The following is a 17,992-nucleotide window of genomic DNA, read 5'->3' on the forward strand; positions in this document are numbered from 1 at the left end:
CTAACACTGGGTTTCTCTAGTCTTTGTTGGCTCAACCAAATATACAAAGATTCAAAGAGGATCTCTTACTAACCACAGCTCTAGCTTTAAGTAAGAAGTAAAATCTTACTTAACATAGTTTAGACAATCACCTTTATTAAAGGGTAGAAGATTTTTGCATTGGAATTTTAAACCAGGCTCAGCTGGGGTTTCCTCTAAAAAAAAGAATTACTAATGAATTAATAGTACACATCACAATGGAATGTATAAAAAGTTCCTGCAATTAGTTGCAGGTGCAATTAGCCTCTGGCTCTCAAGATAAAGCACATTTGTTTAATTACACCTGCCAATGATTAATTGAAGGTATAATTAGTTACAAGTGGAGGGAAAAGTGATTTCAAGCAAGTTCAAGAATTTGTTTCTGTTAACAGAAAAATTCATAGCAGAACATCTGGCCAAGTCAGTCTACATTATTATTCCTAAATCATATGATTATTTATGAAACAGAGCAGATACTCTGAATAATTGTCTATAGATGTTTGTTCAGTTCACAGAGACTGATAAATTGATTAACTGATTTTTTTAAAACTGCATTTTCATCAGTGTAAGGAGGTCAGGCACTCTCTCAGTCAATGTAGGTCAGCATTTTTTAGTCTTAGAGAATTGCCTAAGACATTGAATTAAAAAAAAAGTGGGCTACTGACTACATGCAATACTTCTGGAAATTAAATGGGAATCCTTATTTTAAGTAATTAAGCTTTTTTCTTTCATAAAATAATATTGAAAAAATACTGACCTATGCAGTCATTATTGTGTGAGAGAATGAACCCAAGGTTGCATCGGCAGTTGAACGATCCCACGGTGTTTCTACAAGTTCCATTTCCACAGGCATCCCTTTCACACTCATTTATATCTACAGAAATAAAGAACACAGAGGACTCACAGTTATTTACCAGCAAAGGATAAAAAGTTATAGGGATTTTAAAGACCATAAAAAGTTCTACATATGAGTTCAGAGATTTCTATATGTCCGCATTGTTTTCTGTCTCAGTAGTAGCTCCTGACATGCAGAAAATATGGCTCCATTTATAAATATTAAGGGTAAACTATCTTCATAGTTGGCACATGTCATTTGTAGTAATGTGGAAGATAATGGCATAGGAACTACCACAGAATTATTGTAATTATTTTAAAAAACTATTTACTTGCATAATTCTTTCTACCTCATGATTTTGCTTAAAACCAGAGAATTTGGTGAACTCATGGTCCACTGCAACCCCTGCCATTTATCTTTGAGATTTCTATTCCTATTTACCAGGAAAATAGTGACTCTCCCAAAGGTAAAGAGCAAGAAATAACAAACTAACTGGAGTCTAGTTCACCTAATATGTCTCCTTTTATTGTTCTAGTTCACATTTTTAAGTGCCTAATCACTCCAGGCCATGCTGGTTTCCTCTCTTCTGTAAATTCCTGTAAGACCCACAACCTAAATTTTCCCTTGCTGATGTATTATCTCACACTTTTAAAATTTATTCCCCTGACTACCTAGATTATCTTAACAAAGTCTTCTTCTATCTCTAAGCTTTAACTCTTTTAAGTACTTGACAATGCGCCTATTTCCTTTGTTGTTTCTGAAGCAAATCAAACTTATTTATATAGAGCTTCATATTGTTATCCTCAGTGGGGAAGCAGAAGGCTATCTTCTTAATAAAACCATAAGCTCCTTGAAGGATGAATCCCCATCTTATATTAATACTCCTCTAGTGCCTGGTACTGTGTCTTATATACACAGTAGGTAGTAACTATATTTTTGTTGATTTAAAACATTTAAATAAAGTTTTAGAATTAAAAATACATACGAGTATATTTGTTAAGACAATGAGAATGTGATGGAATGAGAGAGAACTTGCAAAGCTAAACTTCCTTTTGTTTTAAGTTTCAAGCTTAGGGCTTAAAGCACTTTTGATCCAGGTCAATCCAGACCTAGAAGCTTCTGGCTTCCTTGCAGTCATTACATGATCTCTTGAATTTAGAGCTTTAAGAATATAACCAAAAGGGCTCCACTAGCAGCTCAGTAGTCATGACCACAGTTCACTGTCAGCCAAGTGGTAGTACCATGTTCTCTGGCAAACTCGGGGGAAAGTGGAGGATAAGAGATCAGGAGAAAAAAGAGTTAAGAAAGACATCTGAGCCAGGGATGTAGAGTGAATGATGGCTAGTCAGTGATAGAAGAACTATAGCAGTTTTTTTTTTTTAACAGAAAATGATTTGCCCTACCCAGAAAAGGACAAAATACATTTTGAAGGATTCCAGCTATATCCAAAAGATTATGCTTTAGTTTTATTGCTGTATAATAGCATTTCCCAAATAACATTTTATGGAACTCCAGAGTGCAGTGTGATATGAATAGGAATTCTGTGAGAAAATTTCAATGCTAGACATATTTTCCCCTTAAAATATTAAATATGAAATTGTGTATAAAATGCTTATTTTGTGCAGGAATTTTCTGGTGTAAAAATAGGCTTAATTTCCTCTATTTTGCTCTAAAATTTCCCTGGCCTACCCTTTATTCTGGTAATATTCCATACCCTTAGGGCATCAAGACCAGCATTTATGGGTTCTGTAAATATGCTTTAAGCCCCAAAAGTGCTCTATGGCCAATGCTGCTGTACAGCACACTCTGCCTGTAGTTATGAAGGTGGTTCAGAAGTCCAAAAGATATTCTTTCAAAATGGAAAAAAATGGGGGTGAAGGAAATGAGTGTGTGAATATGTTGTGTTAAATCTAAAATATTGTCCTGATTTAGCACTGAATGCAGGATAGGGTTTTAAAAATGCTTTCAGATCTCATTCCTGCAGGGCAAATGTAACACTGCATAATCTAGAAGGTAAGCTTGAAATGGTTTATATTCCATGAGTTGTACTCATTTCATAAGAAGTAACAAAAGCCCATCATCCTTTCTTCAATCTCTCAAAGTGAAGATTTTTTCATATCTGACAGAAAAGTGAATACTTGGGAAGATAATCAGGAATACTAAGGAAGATGTCTACAGAGATAACTATGAACTCTTTTTTAACTGTAACATATCTACTTCTCTTCTTTTGCAAAGAAGAAAGTAACTCCTGAGTGACTTAGTAATTTTCCAGCACTTAGCACAGTGCCTAGCACATAGTAGGCATTTAAGAAATGTTTTTCAGTTGATTGAAATGTATGCAAAGGAGAGCAGATTTTGTTCAAAAGGATGTGTAGCTAATGAAACATGTCAGATACTTACCCACACACATGTTTTGTTCAGCATTTGTTTTAAATCCAGTGTGACAAAGGCAATAGAAACTTCCAACTGTGTCAATGCACTGACCGTGGCTGCAGATATTGGGTATTTCTTGGCATTCATTCCTATCTGTAAATAACAGGCACAAATTCAGAGCATTCATCACAAAGTTAAAAGACCAACACTCATCAAACAAACTCTAATTAAACAACCTTGCTCAAAGAATGGGGTAGGAAATGGAAAATCTTACAGACACTCAGAACACCTGCATCCAGCAGGTCATAAATTAGATCCAGTTAACATCAAATAAAAGGAAGGTAGCACAGTCAACCAAAAGGTCTGAAAGAGGAGATAACTTGGAGGTGGTATGAGAAGATGGAAAATCCAACCTAAAAGATAAGTTTATTTTGTTTGGTTACATGCCAAGGGAAGAATTAAAGTCTACATGATACACTCAAATATTTTGTCTAGTCTAGTTTTTGGTGACTCAACTGATGAGGATTCCATGACTTCCTCTGGGAAATCATATATTATCATCACATCCACTCTGCCACTATGATATGTTTTCCTGAAAGACAACCTAAATTCCTCCTTGATGAAGTTTTGCCTATTTTGACTTATCTCTCACCCTCTGGACTCTCTTAATGAAGCCATTTCCCTTCAATTCTCTTCCTGCCAATCCCTAAAACGCGATACTTTTTTGTCTGTTTTTGATTGGCTTGAACCTTCACATACCTAACGTGAGCTATTGATCTAAAGGTGCCCCAGAAAAAGAGAAGACATAGCTTGTTTTTCCAAGATAGAGACAGACACCTCTTCCATCTTTTTATACACAGGGTCACATAATTGAGTGGCCATTTTTTTGGAACTGCCATATCTGATTATATATCTACTTATGTTTAAGATATTTAAGCAAAAAGAAGTTGTTTCCCATGGCTATGTATTTATACCAAATGCAATGCAAAGAGTACTGCAGAGCCCTGATTTCCCCTGTTGACACAGAACAGCAAAAATTAAAAACATGATCTGGAAGAGCAGGGGTTCTTAACCTAAAGTCTATAAACTTGTTTTTACATCTTTTGATAACTCTTTTAATAGAACTGATTTCCCTTGTAAACCTAGCATTTTATGAATTTAAAAGTATTACTCTTGAGAAGGGATCCATATGCTTCATCAGACTGCCAAAGGAGGCCATGACACAAAACAGGTTAAGAACCCCTGTGGCCAGCTATGAGTACAGACACTACAGGATACAGCTTACCTGGCCTATTTGTTATGTCTGCAATAGTTTCTGCAAAATTTTAACTCCATTAACAGCAATGAGACTATCCAAATGGAATGAATTAAAGCTTGTACAAGGCCAATGTGTTAAGTTTCGGGTGTATAAACAGCCCTGCCCTACTTCTTGTCTACATAGAGAGTGGTGTGAAATGATACATTCTATATTATCAGCATTTCTTATTTGTACTGGGACTATTTCACCTATTTTCAAAAAAATATAAAACAAGAGCAAAATGCAGGGAAATGGTGTCACTGCCAAATTATACGTGGGCATTGTGGCTCATATCAGAGGCTTTCCCACTTTTTCCTGTCCTGTTATTTTAATAAATGGGTAACAACAACAGTTCTGTTGACAATATGCTAAATACTTGCACATGTTATACTAAACTCAACAAAACAGGCTTGGTTCTCAAACTGATTTTCTGTTCAGCTACTACACCCTTTTCCCATCAAGGTCCCATAAAACAATGCAAAATGCACTACAGGCAACAGTGTACTTCCTAACACTTAATCACTTATGGATAAGAAAATCCAAGGAAAACTTGACCAAGTTCCTTTGTGTTGTTTCATTCAGAAATGTATAAGATATCCAGGCAACCCCTATCAAAAGGTCCACGACTCTTGAAATAAGCAAGATAACATATTTCATATTGACCTTGACAATAACCTTTGCTAAAAAGACACACAGTATTTAATACTCACAAGTACATTTCATAGAATGTGATAACTGGAAGGGAACTTAAAGATGATCTAGTCTACTCTCCTCATTTTAGAGATGGAAAAACTAAGGCCCAACAAGTTTATTGTCTCATCCAAGGTCACATACCTAATTTTGCGGCAGACCTGCATCCACAACCCATCCATGTCTTCTGAAAGTATATTAAAATAACTTAACTGTGCTTTAAAGAACTTACATTTTTTTAAAGAACTGGACATGAAGTGAGAAAAATGTGGGATTTCAAACAAGTCGATTTTTTTAATCCAGTCAGTAAGATCTCCTCTAGCTCTAAGTTCTATGACACTAATTCTGATTATATAGTTACATTTTAGAGTTCAACTAGTCTAATTCCTTTTTTACATAGATGGGAAAATTGAAGTCCAAAGATGTGGTTGAAGATTCAGAAAGACCCAACGTTTATAAAATTCACCACTTTTAAAATGCTCAAACCTAACATAGTTTGGTCAAATTAAAATCCTATTTACTTTCTGTAATGGAAAAAGGTTTTTAAAAGACTTAAGTAGAAATACATGTCTGTGAGCATAAAAATACATATAGAGAGAGACAGAGAGAAACAGAGAAAGAGAGACAGAGACTGAGAGCACAGCTAGGTGGTGAAGCGGATAGAGTATCAGGCTTGGAGTCAGGAAGACTCCTTTTCATGAGTTCAAATTTGGCTTCAGACACTTACCAGCTGTGTGACCCTGGGCAAGTCTATTTAACCCTGTTTGCCTCAGTTTTTTCATTTGTAAAATGAGCTGGAGAAGGAAATGGCAAACTACTCTAGTATCTTTGCCAAGAAAACCCCAAATGGAGTCATGAAGAATCAGATACAACCGAAACGACTGAATAACAACAAAGCACACACACACACACACACACACACACGCACGCGCGCGAGTTTATATATGTCATAGTGAAAATATAATTAAAGAACATGAAATTTCTGCTTTGCTTAATTCTCTAGTCATAGAATTCTCTTAAGATTAATGCAAGCATTTGATTTAGAGATCCTCCTATGGCTGTACTATACATATTTGAATAATTTCTATCTTAATGAGCATATATTTTGCCATTGAAATGTCAGTAAAGAGACTTATATGATGGCAGTAGTTCAACAGGAATTCAGTGATTCAAAATTTCACCTGGTCATCAAAAGTACCCATCTGAAAGGTTGGTAACACTTCAATATGTTTTAGTAACCTCAATATGTTCTTAATGGGCCTTTAGCATTTCAAAACTTCTACTGGTAGCAAATCACAGGCCACTGGGAGAGACACTATAATTTTTTCTGTATTAAATCTTTTCCAATCTCAACAATGGCTACTTGGAATTCTTCCTCAACTATTATTTATTTGTATTTATTCTGTATATACTTACATATGTACTTTTCTTCCTCATTAAAATGTAAACTCCTTGCAAGAAGGAGTTGTTTTATCCATTGCATTTGTACCCTCAGTGCCTAAGACACTGCGTGGCACTCAGTAGGTGCTTGTTGGTTTAACTGATTAAAGAAAAATACACTTGCAAAAACTGGGTGAGAGAATTGGAAGGTAAGTTAGGAAACAAATATAATATTTACTTTACAAGTCATATACCAGATTTATTTATTACATTAAAAATTTATCAACCACACATAAAATTTTAAAAACAGGCTATGTAGATGTAGGGCAGCTAGGTGGATAGAGTAGATAGAGTGCTGGGCTTGAAGTCAGGAAGATTATCTTCCTGAGGTTAAATTTGGCTTCAGACACTTACTAGCTATGTGGTCCTGGGCAAGTCACTTAACTTTCTTTGTTTCAGTTTTCTCATCACTAAAATGAACTGGAAAAGGAAATGACAAACCAATCCAGTATCTTTGCCAAGAAAATCCAAATGGGGTCACAAAGTGTTGGATGTGACCTGAACAACAACTAGGTGTGATACAGCTGCTAGAGTGCCTGACCTAAAGTTAAGAATCCAGAATTTGAATCCTGCCACTGAAACTTATTAGCTGCATGACCCCAGGCATGTCACTTAACCTCTTACTTTCTCAATTTCCTCATCTGTAAAATGGGGATAACAGTACTTCCCTCAAAGAGTAGCTCTAAGGATCAAATGAGATAATGTATGTAAACTGCTTTGTTAACTTTGTAAATGTTATCTTTTATTCTTATACCATTTTACATGTCACAAAACAGCCTCCTTCATTCTCACAGAGGGAAGAAAAAATGATAAGGCCTCCCTTTCCCTCACTGTTAATCAACCAGTTTGGTTCAGAGATGGTAGTATTCTAAGCCCTGATTCTCAGAGGTAATTTAAGTTTTCTAAAATATATTTCAAATATGATTTTATTTAAAGGACATGACAAGCCAGCTTTGAAATACATACCATTGCACTGTCCTGTTGAGGTGAACCTGTATCCTGGCTTACAGTCACAGCGGAAGCTGCCTGCTGTGTTGATACATTCTGCATTGCGCTGACATACTGGACCATTCTGACATTCATCGATATCTACAGGGTAAACAGAAGTTGACATGAAGAGAACAGAAGATCCTTAGGTCAAAAGAAATGAAATCTCTAATATTAAATAAATGTATACTTACTTCTTTTAATGTCTAGGTATACTGAAAATATGATAAAAGTATTTTCCAAACCTCTGTTTTCCTGAAAACTTTATCCACATAATACTTCTAAATGAATACCAATGCTTGACTTATGGGTATACATGGAATCCAATGATACTGATATTTAACAGCAATATAAAATTCCTAAAGAAGCTAGATAGAACAGGGATGTAATTTCTTCTGTATTTTATGGTCCAATAAGATTCTAGTAATACAATCTGAAGATTATCTTAATTAAAGTTTGTGAAAGGTATGGCATTAATGACTTCCACAAAGATCAAGATAATCTAAGTAAAGAAGATGGCACGTACAATTACTAGAGAAAAAGAATTTCAGAAGAAAAATATTTGCATTTTGTGTAATTGAATTCCAAAAAGTTTGACTGCTTTCCTGATGACTTTCCTAACAAAAAAAGAACATATTCTCTTTCATATTGTAACATATTCTAATAGATCTTATAACACAGATAAAATCACATTCCTCCAAGGTAATAATCACCTTCATAAAGGTACTATAGGAAGTGATTAGCCTTCATACAACATGATAATGTGTCCCTTTAACCCCTTGTGATTGATAAAGGGCTATTCATGCATAGGATCTGGCTAAGTAACAGAAAGACCCACAAGGAGGCAGCAAACACACCAAGTGACCAAAGTGTACCCAAGACTTCTACAGGCTCCCCCAGAGTCTTTCCCATCCACTCTAAGGTAGGTGAACATAGTGAACTCCTATAGGATATATAACATAAACAGCTCTCTTTGTGTAGCTGTTCTATAGCTCGGAGGCAGGCTGACTTCACAGCCTAACACTCAACTGCAAATGGCTTCAACAGTTACCTTCACTTAACATGGGTAGGAGGGTGGCACCTGGAAAGTGTTGTATAGCCACCACTGGGATCTTTGACAAACACATCTTGTATATTATTTATGAGACTACATCATCTATGTTAACTGAAGGGAGCAAGGGTACAAATAATCCAAAATCTCTTTTTGGTACATATGATTTATTTAGCAACAAAATAATCTTTCTACTCAAAGATCACATGAATTCATATTAAAATTAGTTTGCATTCTCAGCCTGTCAATTAGGAAGTTATTAAGAGCCATGGGAAGAAACTGACCTGAGATTAAAGATTATCTTTGGGAAATTGGCAGAATAAATAATCTGGTACCTGGAGAATCAAGACTTGATTATCACAGAGCCCTTGATGACTTCACAATTCAAGCAGTGACCCTTGATTTCTATATGTCATTTAAAATAATGGTCTCTAAACTGTTGATTGTGCATCCTGAGCAGTAGAAGTTCTTTGAGTATGCATCCCAACATGTGTATATTTACTTATTTTTAGATACACACATGTATTATTATACTAATAATTATGGATATTATAAAACACAAAAATAGAAATTTAGTAAGGATGACATAAAATGAAACAACACTTCATCCTAGAGTCCACAGCGACTCTTGAATTATTGAGCCAGGGGAGTGACATGGCTAGAGCTGTGTTTAGGAAAATCACTCTGGTAGCCATATACACGGATGATGGACTGGAAAAGGGAAAGACTGGAGGCAGGGAGATATATTTGGAGGTTACTACAATAGTCCAGATGAGAGGTGATGAGGTCGTGAATTATACGAGTAGAGAGAAAGGGTGGAAACGAGATATGTGGAGGCAGACCTGACAAGATTCGGCAACTGACTGGGTTATGTAGGGTGAGGGGACACAAGAAATTGAAGATGACACTGAGATTGTGAACATGAGTCACTAGAAGGACGGTGGTTCCTTCAACAGCAATAGGAAAGTTTTGAAGAAGAGTGGGTTTAGAAGGAAAGATACTGTAATGATATCTATGATGCAGATCACAATCCTATCATGTCTGCCGATACTGTGTGATTCACTCTGTCCTACCTCAAATGGGTGACAGAATGAGTAAATAATTTTCCCAGTGGCACTTGTACAGTTATTGCTATGGATACCCAAGTAGTAGTTAGCTTAAAACTGCCCTGAGAGGCCAATATCTGGCTTAGAAGGGAAGAGGTTGAGGGCTTGTACATCAGAGTGAAGGGTAATAGCACAGGAGTGTTGGGGAATAAGGGTATGTGTGGCCATTTGAGGCAGGCCCCACAGTCGGGGGAATGTAGGATTTGACTCATCTTCTCACTGTTTTAATTAGTCGGATGTATACTCCTCAGGATCAGGCCACGGCTCCCATTTTGAAGATCAGTGACCTAGAATACTTGTACAATTCTGAGTAGATTTGGCATCATAAATTAATCTTTTGTTTAGAAACTCTAGTGAAGTACAAATGAGATTTCCCCAGCCAGCTCTTTAAGCAAATAATAATGGGTAGAGACAAGACCACCTCTGCTTGGTTCCCCGGCACTATTGCTTTCCTCTCCAAGGTTATCTTGTATCTATTTTACCTGTATCTTTTATACACCTATATTTTTATATGTTCCCCATTAAAATGTAAATTCCTTGAGGGCGGCAATTGTTTCACAATGCTTGGCACACAGCAAGCGCTTAATACATGATCATTGATTGACAGAAACAGGGAGAAGCTGTGAGAATGTCTAAATATGTACTTATGTCCTCTCTCAACTTCCTACCTGAATTTAAACTCTATAAGGTTCAGAATCACATCATATAAATTGTATACATATAAATTATATGTTTTATATGTATATCATAGTTATATAACACACAATCCAATATATATACATATTGATACATAACTATATAATTACATATTATATTGTACATTATGTGCATTACATATAGAGCTATATATTGTGTCAATATATGTGATATATTATAATAGAAATAATATATTATATATCATATATACACACACACAAACTATATGTCCCCCAATGTCGAGCACTGTGCTCTGTACACAGTATTTACCGAATGTTTGTTAAACTGAATTGAGTCACAGTATATTCCAGATATCCTACTACATGAAGCACATTTAATAGCCAGCAACCTCTCACTCATAAAAATGCAAATATGCTGCCAGTGTCTGATGTGAACAAAGGGCTAAGTAATTAAGTAACAGTATGCCTTTACTAATGGTGAAAAGGTAATTTGAAAATGAGAAAGTATTATGCCTAAGCCAAGTATTTTTCATATAAAATAAAAATTTGTGGTCTCTGGCACTTGGAAATCTCTTAGGACTTTAGAATATTTACATTAAAGCTTGTTATAACTTAACCATAGTTTCATGTTGCAAGGAAATATAGTTGAGAGTCAACAGAGAAAGACCTCCCACCACTTGTATTCACTTTCAAATAATGAAAAAAAAGTAAATGTATTTGCCACTCCCAATTATTCATGATTTTATAACAGCTAGAAAATCTAGTATGCTCAATTAAAAAAAAATGCATGTACTAGTAGCTCCACTGAGGTTCAGTAAACATTCTGCATGAAATAAAATAAATATTCACTAAATCTGACCTTCATAGTTCCTAGCACTTGAGGTATTTCTGATGTCTGAGCTACGCAAAACATTATAAGAATGGGTGTTTTACTAGGTTATCGTTTGCATTCATTTCTGGGTATGGTAATCATAGAGTCACTCACCTTCACAAATCAATAACTTGTCATTATAAAAGAACCCCACTGGGCATTCGCATCTGAAGCTACCAACCATATTGATACAAACTCCATTTTCACAGACTCCAGGGATCTCTCGGCATTCATCAATATCTAGAAAAAAGAAAGACGACCTTACATGGCTGACAATACAGCATCTGCGAATTATACAATGTAAATCTGAACCTGTAAACCAACAGGTTTTAGTCTATATTATGGACAAGACAGCTCTACTGGATAGGGAAGAAATCTAACCACATCTCAGAACTCCATTGTCTTGCACAAGTCATGAAGAGATCTAAAAGAGATGGTTCTGGTAGAGAGATAGCCTGTTTTCCTTACTTTGTTGGTGAGAAGTAAGAATTTTCAGGTGTGCCCTCATTAGTATCCCAACAGTAGTACTGTTGCTTAAATTTTGAACGTATTTTAACAGCTGAAGCTGCTGGTCCTTTGAATTTTGTGGTCAGCATTTACTTCTAACCAATCAGGGATAAAATGGGGTGCAGTGCAAAGAGTGCTAGAAGTAAGTAGTTCCCAACTTGGTCATTTTTTGTGTGTCACTGGGCAAAATTCCTTAACCACTCTGGGCCTCAGTTTCCTCACTTGCAAAATAAGGGGTTTGGCTAGATGAATCGCCATTCAGCTCTACATCCATGATCCCATTGCCTTCTATTCCTTGACAAGATGATTTCTTGCCAGACAAGCACTACTGTGCTACCAGCTATAGCACAGTTTATTAATAGAGCAGTATAATGAATATTATTATTAGTAGGAACTGCTTTTAACAAAAATTCTTCAGTTGGTACTCATTGCTAAAATGGAAAAGAAAGGAAGTGAACATGCTAGAGAATAGTGGGGCCGGTCCACTCTAACTCTACTCATTATTATGCTCCCTAAAAGTACTTCTGGTGAGGAAATGGCAGTGAGCATAGCAAGACTGGAGAGAAAAGATGGAACAAAGATATCAGTCAGTTAGTCAATATTGGTGAGTAAAGTCAGGAAGAAGGCTGTAGATGATGTCACATGGGTACAGAAAATAAGGCCTAGTAGATATGGAGCTAAAGGTAGAATGTAAGTTCCTTGAGGGCAGGGACTGGATAACTTTAAGTCTTTACTTTCCCAGTGCTTTACACGTAGTAGGTGCATTTCAGAGGGAAAAGAAGGAACAAGGTAGGAATAAGCCTGGAACAGCTGAATACTGTAAGGCACTGAGCAAGGTGGATATATTTGAGCTCACACCCCTCAACACTAAGTCTGGCAAAAGACAGAGGACCTAATAATGAGAAAGAAAGCAAAACCTTTTTCTTAACTCATCATTTTTCTTATTTGCATATCCTAATCAGATACTACCAGTCATTCAGTTTATCTGAGAATGGTAGGAATGACTGACAGACTCGGAGAACTCAAAAGAACCAGTTGTTATTAGACTGCAATCTTGCTCCAAACCGGGGAGGTTCTTATCTTGGAGTCCATGAACTGACTTTTAAGAAGTACTTTGATAACTGTACTTCTATATAATTAATTTCCTTTGTAATTCTATGTATTTTATTTTGTACATTTAAAAACATTCTGAAGTGAAAAAATTTGTTCTGAAGCCATAGGCTTTACTAGACTGCCACAAGGGTTCACACCACACAAAAACAAGTTAAAATTTTGGGTCTAAACACTTATTTGCTAAGATATAGAATTACACACATTTCTGTCTATTTAGTTGGTTTGTCTTCAACCCTACCACCATACTTCTAAAAGGACAAAGTTTAACTTTCTCACTTCAGAAAAAAAGGAAACAGCCCAATGGGTTGAAATGACTTGATCACAGGAAAACAGCTATTACATAGCATAGTGAGGACTTAAACCCAGTCTTTTTTGAATCAAGTCTAGCACTTTTCACTCTCTGTTATTATTTTCCTATCTATGACATGATTTAACAGTTTGAACCTTACGGGTAATATTAAATCAAAGCTCACAGTACTAGGATTATTGAAATTATTAATATATTTCTTACATATTATTGATTCATGTTAGATCTTATAAATTTATTTATAGTTATTAAAATAGTATCATTATAACTATTTAATAATAAAATGGTTTGTTTATATTACGGTATTTCTTCAGTATAGATTAGGGAAAATATTATTGAATTCACACTGGTTTTTGTTTGAAGTAAAAATGATATAGCATGTATAGTTCAATCTACCATATTTTTCTTGTATTAATGAAAATGTGTTACATTCTTCATCAGCCTTTGGCACAAAAAATAAAATGGATATTTATTTAATTTTTTTTTCTTTTCCTGCCTTTATGCCAGGGAAAGATCAACAAAAGTACTGCAGGTCAAATTCTATGCTCTAGAACAAGAAGTCAGTTACCTTAAGTACTTTTCAAGTACTGATGGTGGGACACCGGTTTTGAATGAAACAAATAAACCTAAATAAAACAGTAAAACCTAAATAAAACAGTAAAATATTCTGTCACAGTGGAACTGGGTTTTATGCTAAATAGCTCGCCACAGGTCCATAGAAGGGGGCGGAGAATAAAGGGAATAAGCATTTATTACGCGTCCATTTTCCCTGAGAACTAACAAGTGACAAAAAATATGAACTCCAGAGGGACTCGGGGATAGACTGAATGGCACAACAGAAAGCACTGGACTAGAAAGCCCTAGCTCAGGACATTGTGGGCAACTCTCTTAGATTCTCTGGCTTTCTGTTTCTCGTCTATGAAACGAGTAGGACACACTATAGTGTAAAGGTGTGGTTTCTTTTCCTCCTGATGTCATAGGATCACAGATTTAGAATTAGAAAGTAGAGGTCATCTACTCATAGTATCATAGATTTACAGCTGAAGGGTCTTTAGTTGCCATCAAATCCAGCTCCCTCATTTTACAGATGAAGAAACTAAGGCCCAAAGAGGTTAAATGACTTGTCCAGAGTTGCACTGCATGTAAGTATCTCAGGGTGATTTGAATGCGGGACCTCCTGACTCCAAGTCCAGCGTCCTATCCGAAGTTGAGGAAACTGAGGCCCAGAGAAGATGACTTACTTGTCCAAAGCCATTCAGATAGTAAGTGGCAGGTTTGGGAGGGCCACAGTCCTACCAAGGTCCTGAGAAGTTCTGGAAGGGGTTGTTTCATTTTTATCTTTTTAAAAAAATATGCTGAATTTGTTAAAAAAGAAAAGCAAGCTATGTATTATACCAGTTTGAAGCTTCAGGTACAATCCTCTTTTTCTGTTGTATTTTGTATTTGGAAACGCTTATCTTATTTTGTGTTTAAGTTCAGAAGACTTTTTCTCCTCCCCACTCCCAAAAAAAGTGAGCTCTCCTATCCTGATCTCAGAGCTCTTGGTGTCTAAGTGAACTCACTGGGCACTTGACGTTCTCTTTTCATGTACAGATCGTATTCTCAACAAGCTAGGGCTGCATCTCATTCTTCCTGTATCCCCTCAACTACATGGCTTGGCATCTTATACCCTTTACTATGAGGTATACTCTTCTATCCTTCCCCCTCTTATCAGGTCCCAGTCCTGGACCTTCTCATCAGGGCTGCTCAACTGCTCACAGGGCTTGGAGCAAGATGGAAGATACCAATTTAGTCCCTTCTAGTGACACGGAAGGCCATCAGTCCTTGCCACCTGCCTTTCCATAGCTTCCTAAGCTCCTCCAGGCCCTGTCATCGAGTGTATGGATGTAACCTAACGACCCTTGGCCCTTATGGTTATTTGTTTTACTATTTTATTTTGGTGAGTAGTTTGAAAGTTGAAAGGTAACTGGAACATCTATAGAGAGGAATAATAATAATAATAATAATGATACTAATAATAAGTATTATCATTATTGCTAGTATTTATATCATGCTTTAAGGTTTACAAAGCATTTTACAGATATCTCATTTTATTCTAACTACAGCCCTGGGAGTTATTTTTATCATCATCTTACAGATAAGGAAACTGAGGCAGACAGCAGTTAAGTGATTTGCCTAGGGATATACAGGCCAAATTTGAACTCAGGTCTTGACTCTAGGTTTAGCACTCTATCCACTGAACTGATAAGAAAATCAGATGCTGACTGGTTAAAGGATCAAAGAAATGAGAACAAGCTCTCCCTTTACTGTGTAAAATCAGTTACTTTGGTTATAAAGATGAACTGCTACATGAAGAAGGACCAGAATAGGGAATCTGAGGCTCCACTCTATACAGGTACATAAGCACTACCTGCTAGGAGGTAGTTCAAAACCATTCAGTTTTAAGTTGAATTCTCCACACCGTATGCTGTAACTGGATTCACCTACAGCTAGCAAAGCAATATTTTTAAAAGAATGTGATTTTAAAAGGAGCCATTCTTGAAGTGCATGCAAAGCTCAGACTATCCCACTACTTGATGCTCCGGCACCAGAGTTACCACTAATGCAGTACAACACACCATGGGACTTTAGAACATTTTAAAGTGAATATTGAGTCCTCTTAAAGTTCTCATGTCACAGATCATATGTTTTTGGTCTAAGATTTCCAAAATCTTAATTTCTAAGAGATTCCATTACAGTTCATTCAGGGACACACTTCAAAATTGCCCTGCTTTTAGCAGACACCTCCTTGGAGCTCTTGCTTCAAAGCATTTGCTTGCTGCCAACACTAGAGGGCAGCCAACCTGAGGTAAACAAACACAGGAATCCACTGACTTACATTCCCCAGGGACCACCATGATTACAATAGGCCACTTGTCACAGCCTGGAGATTGTAAAGAGATTAAAAGGTCTGTCTAGGAATGGGAAAAACAAAGTGGAAAGGGCTAGATGTTTTATGCCAATGTCATTTAGTATTTTTTCCTTCCAAACCATGAAAGTTCTTTGGAGGCTGCCTGGTCAATGAAGCCATATGAATTTGGCACTCAGGGAGCCAAGATGATTGTTGGATCAGGATCTTGATTTTTTTATACAAGGCCATTGGAAAGGCTGGTGCTGATTCAAGCTTACTGATTAAGAAGAACGGAAACTAAAGAAAGCTGTGATGCCCACTAATAAAAGCAGTTGTTCAAGTTTTGAGGGGTATAAGACTGAACATAAATTCAGTAGGGAAAAATTAAACAAGCAGAAATCTCTATTTCATTTCTCCTGCCTTATTTGTTTTAAAACCAAAAAAGACAACTACTATACTGGCTGAATGGTGTGTGGTATTCTTAAATGTTATTACATGAGTTCTTCCACTAATACTGCTTGCCATAATGGTCAATTCTAATTATGGCAGCAGTACTTGAGATATGAAAGATCTCCACAATGTTCATGCACACTGCAAGGGCAGGTTCTCTTCAAGATATCAATTAAACAGAAAAGTGGTCTCATGTCAATGACATACACATAGGGACTAGTGTGAAAAGTCAGATTAAATTGATGTTTTAGGCAGAAGGAAGGACTCTGGCCCTACTCCCAGAACTTTCTGTTTGTTGGTTCCTAGGGTTGGTTTAACTAGGCTTGATTGTAATTTAGCGAGAAGCTTTCCAATTCTCTTAATCATGAGCAATAAGCATTGTTGCCAGCTAGGTGGAGTTAAACAGTACGTTTGCAGAATTTCTTTCAAACCAAGGGTTGGTGAAAGGCTACATGATATAGTTTAGTCTTTTCTTTCAGGGGGGAAAAAAGTGAGAAAACAAAGATATTTACCCTTCCTCCATTTACCTAGCATATAGGCAAAAGTCAGAATCTCTGAAAAAGCTGTGATTGTTGTTTCAACTCACCAACTGGTAAGCCAGTATAAATGTCAATGACAAAGCCAGGCCTCTGACTACCACAGAGTGTAGCAAATTCATCTGCAGGGACAAAAACATAAAGCAAACAAGAAGCACTGAATGGTCTACAGAAGTCAATTATATTATTAAAACACTTGAAAGGTTCGTTCCCCCTAGTCTTTGTAGTCAAACATTTAAGAGTGAATTTTAGTCCATCTCAGCATGTCTACAAGGCTTTGTAAACTCATCCATAAAGACAAGCACTGAGGGAAAAGTAGTCACATGTTAACCTGTTAAGGGAGAGGGAGACTGAGGCTTTAACATATATTATTTCTCATTCTGAGAATAACAGGGCTAAAAGGAAAGCACACATACTTTCATTTCACATTTTTACTCGTGTGTGTGTGTGTGTGTGTGTGTGTATGTGTGTGTGTGTACACACCAATGATTATGGATCAACAACTCTGCAATTCATGAGTAGATTGGTTCTCTTCACCTTGCATTAGGGCACATAAGAATCATCTGAATGTCCCTAAAAACACCCTGTTTTCCCTGAAGATTGGAGAGAAAAATGTTACTTCAGTACAAAAATAATTTAGAGTAAATAACTGTGACCATTTATTGGACTTGGGTGTGTATGTGTATATCAAATTTAATTAGATAAAATTGTGTATCTACTCCAACAGGTGTTTTAAGTGTAAACTGCAAATAAACATCATCTCACTGGTACAAGAGTCATAGAAAATTATAGATAAAAATTGTGAGGGTAAGAATTTGAACAAAAAATGTAAAATCTGATAAACTCATAATATTTCACAAGCTTC

General features: G+C 36.3%; 1 protein-coding gene across 1 annotated transcript in view; it reads right to left on the reverse strand.

Moving 5' to 3' along the window:
• Positions 1–17,992, reverse strand: part of FBN1 (fibrillin 1) — a 303,144-nt gene that overhangs the window by 43,331 nt on the left and 241,821 nt on the right. Inside the window, exons 42-46 of the mRNA XM_027860924.1 lie at positions 17,178–17,249; positions 11,439–11,564; positions 7,620–7,742; positions 3,254–3,379; positions 776–892 (exon numbers count right to left, since the gene is read on the reverse strand). Coding sequence (XP_027716725.1) covers positions 776–892; positions 3,254–3,379; positions 7,620–7,742; positions 11,439–11,564; positions 17,178–17,249 — 564 coding nt within the window. The remainder of the gene's footprint in view (positions 1–775; positions 893–3,253; positions 3,380–7,619; positions 7,743–11,438; positions 11,565–17,177; positions 17,250–17,992) is intronic.

The sequence above is a fragment of the Vombatus ursinus genome, unplaced genomic scaffold, assembly GCF_900497805.2.
Source record: "Vombatus ursinus unplaced genomic scaffold, bare-nosed wombat genome assembly UNPS02014335.1, whole genome shotgun sequence".
Taxonomy (NCBI): Eukaryota; Metazoa; Chordata; class Mammalia; order Diprotodontia; family Vombatidae; genus Vombatus; species Vombatus ursinus.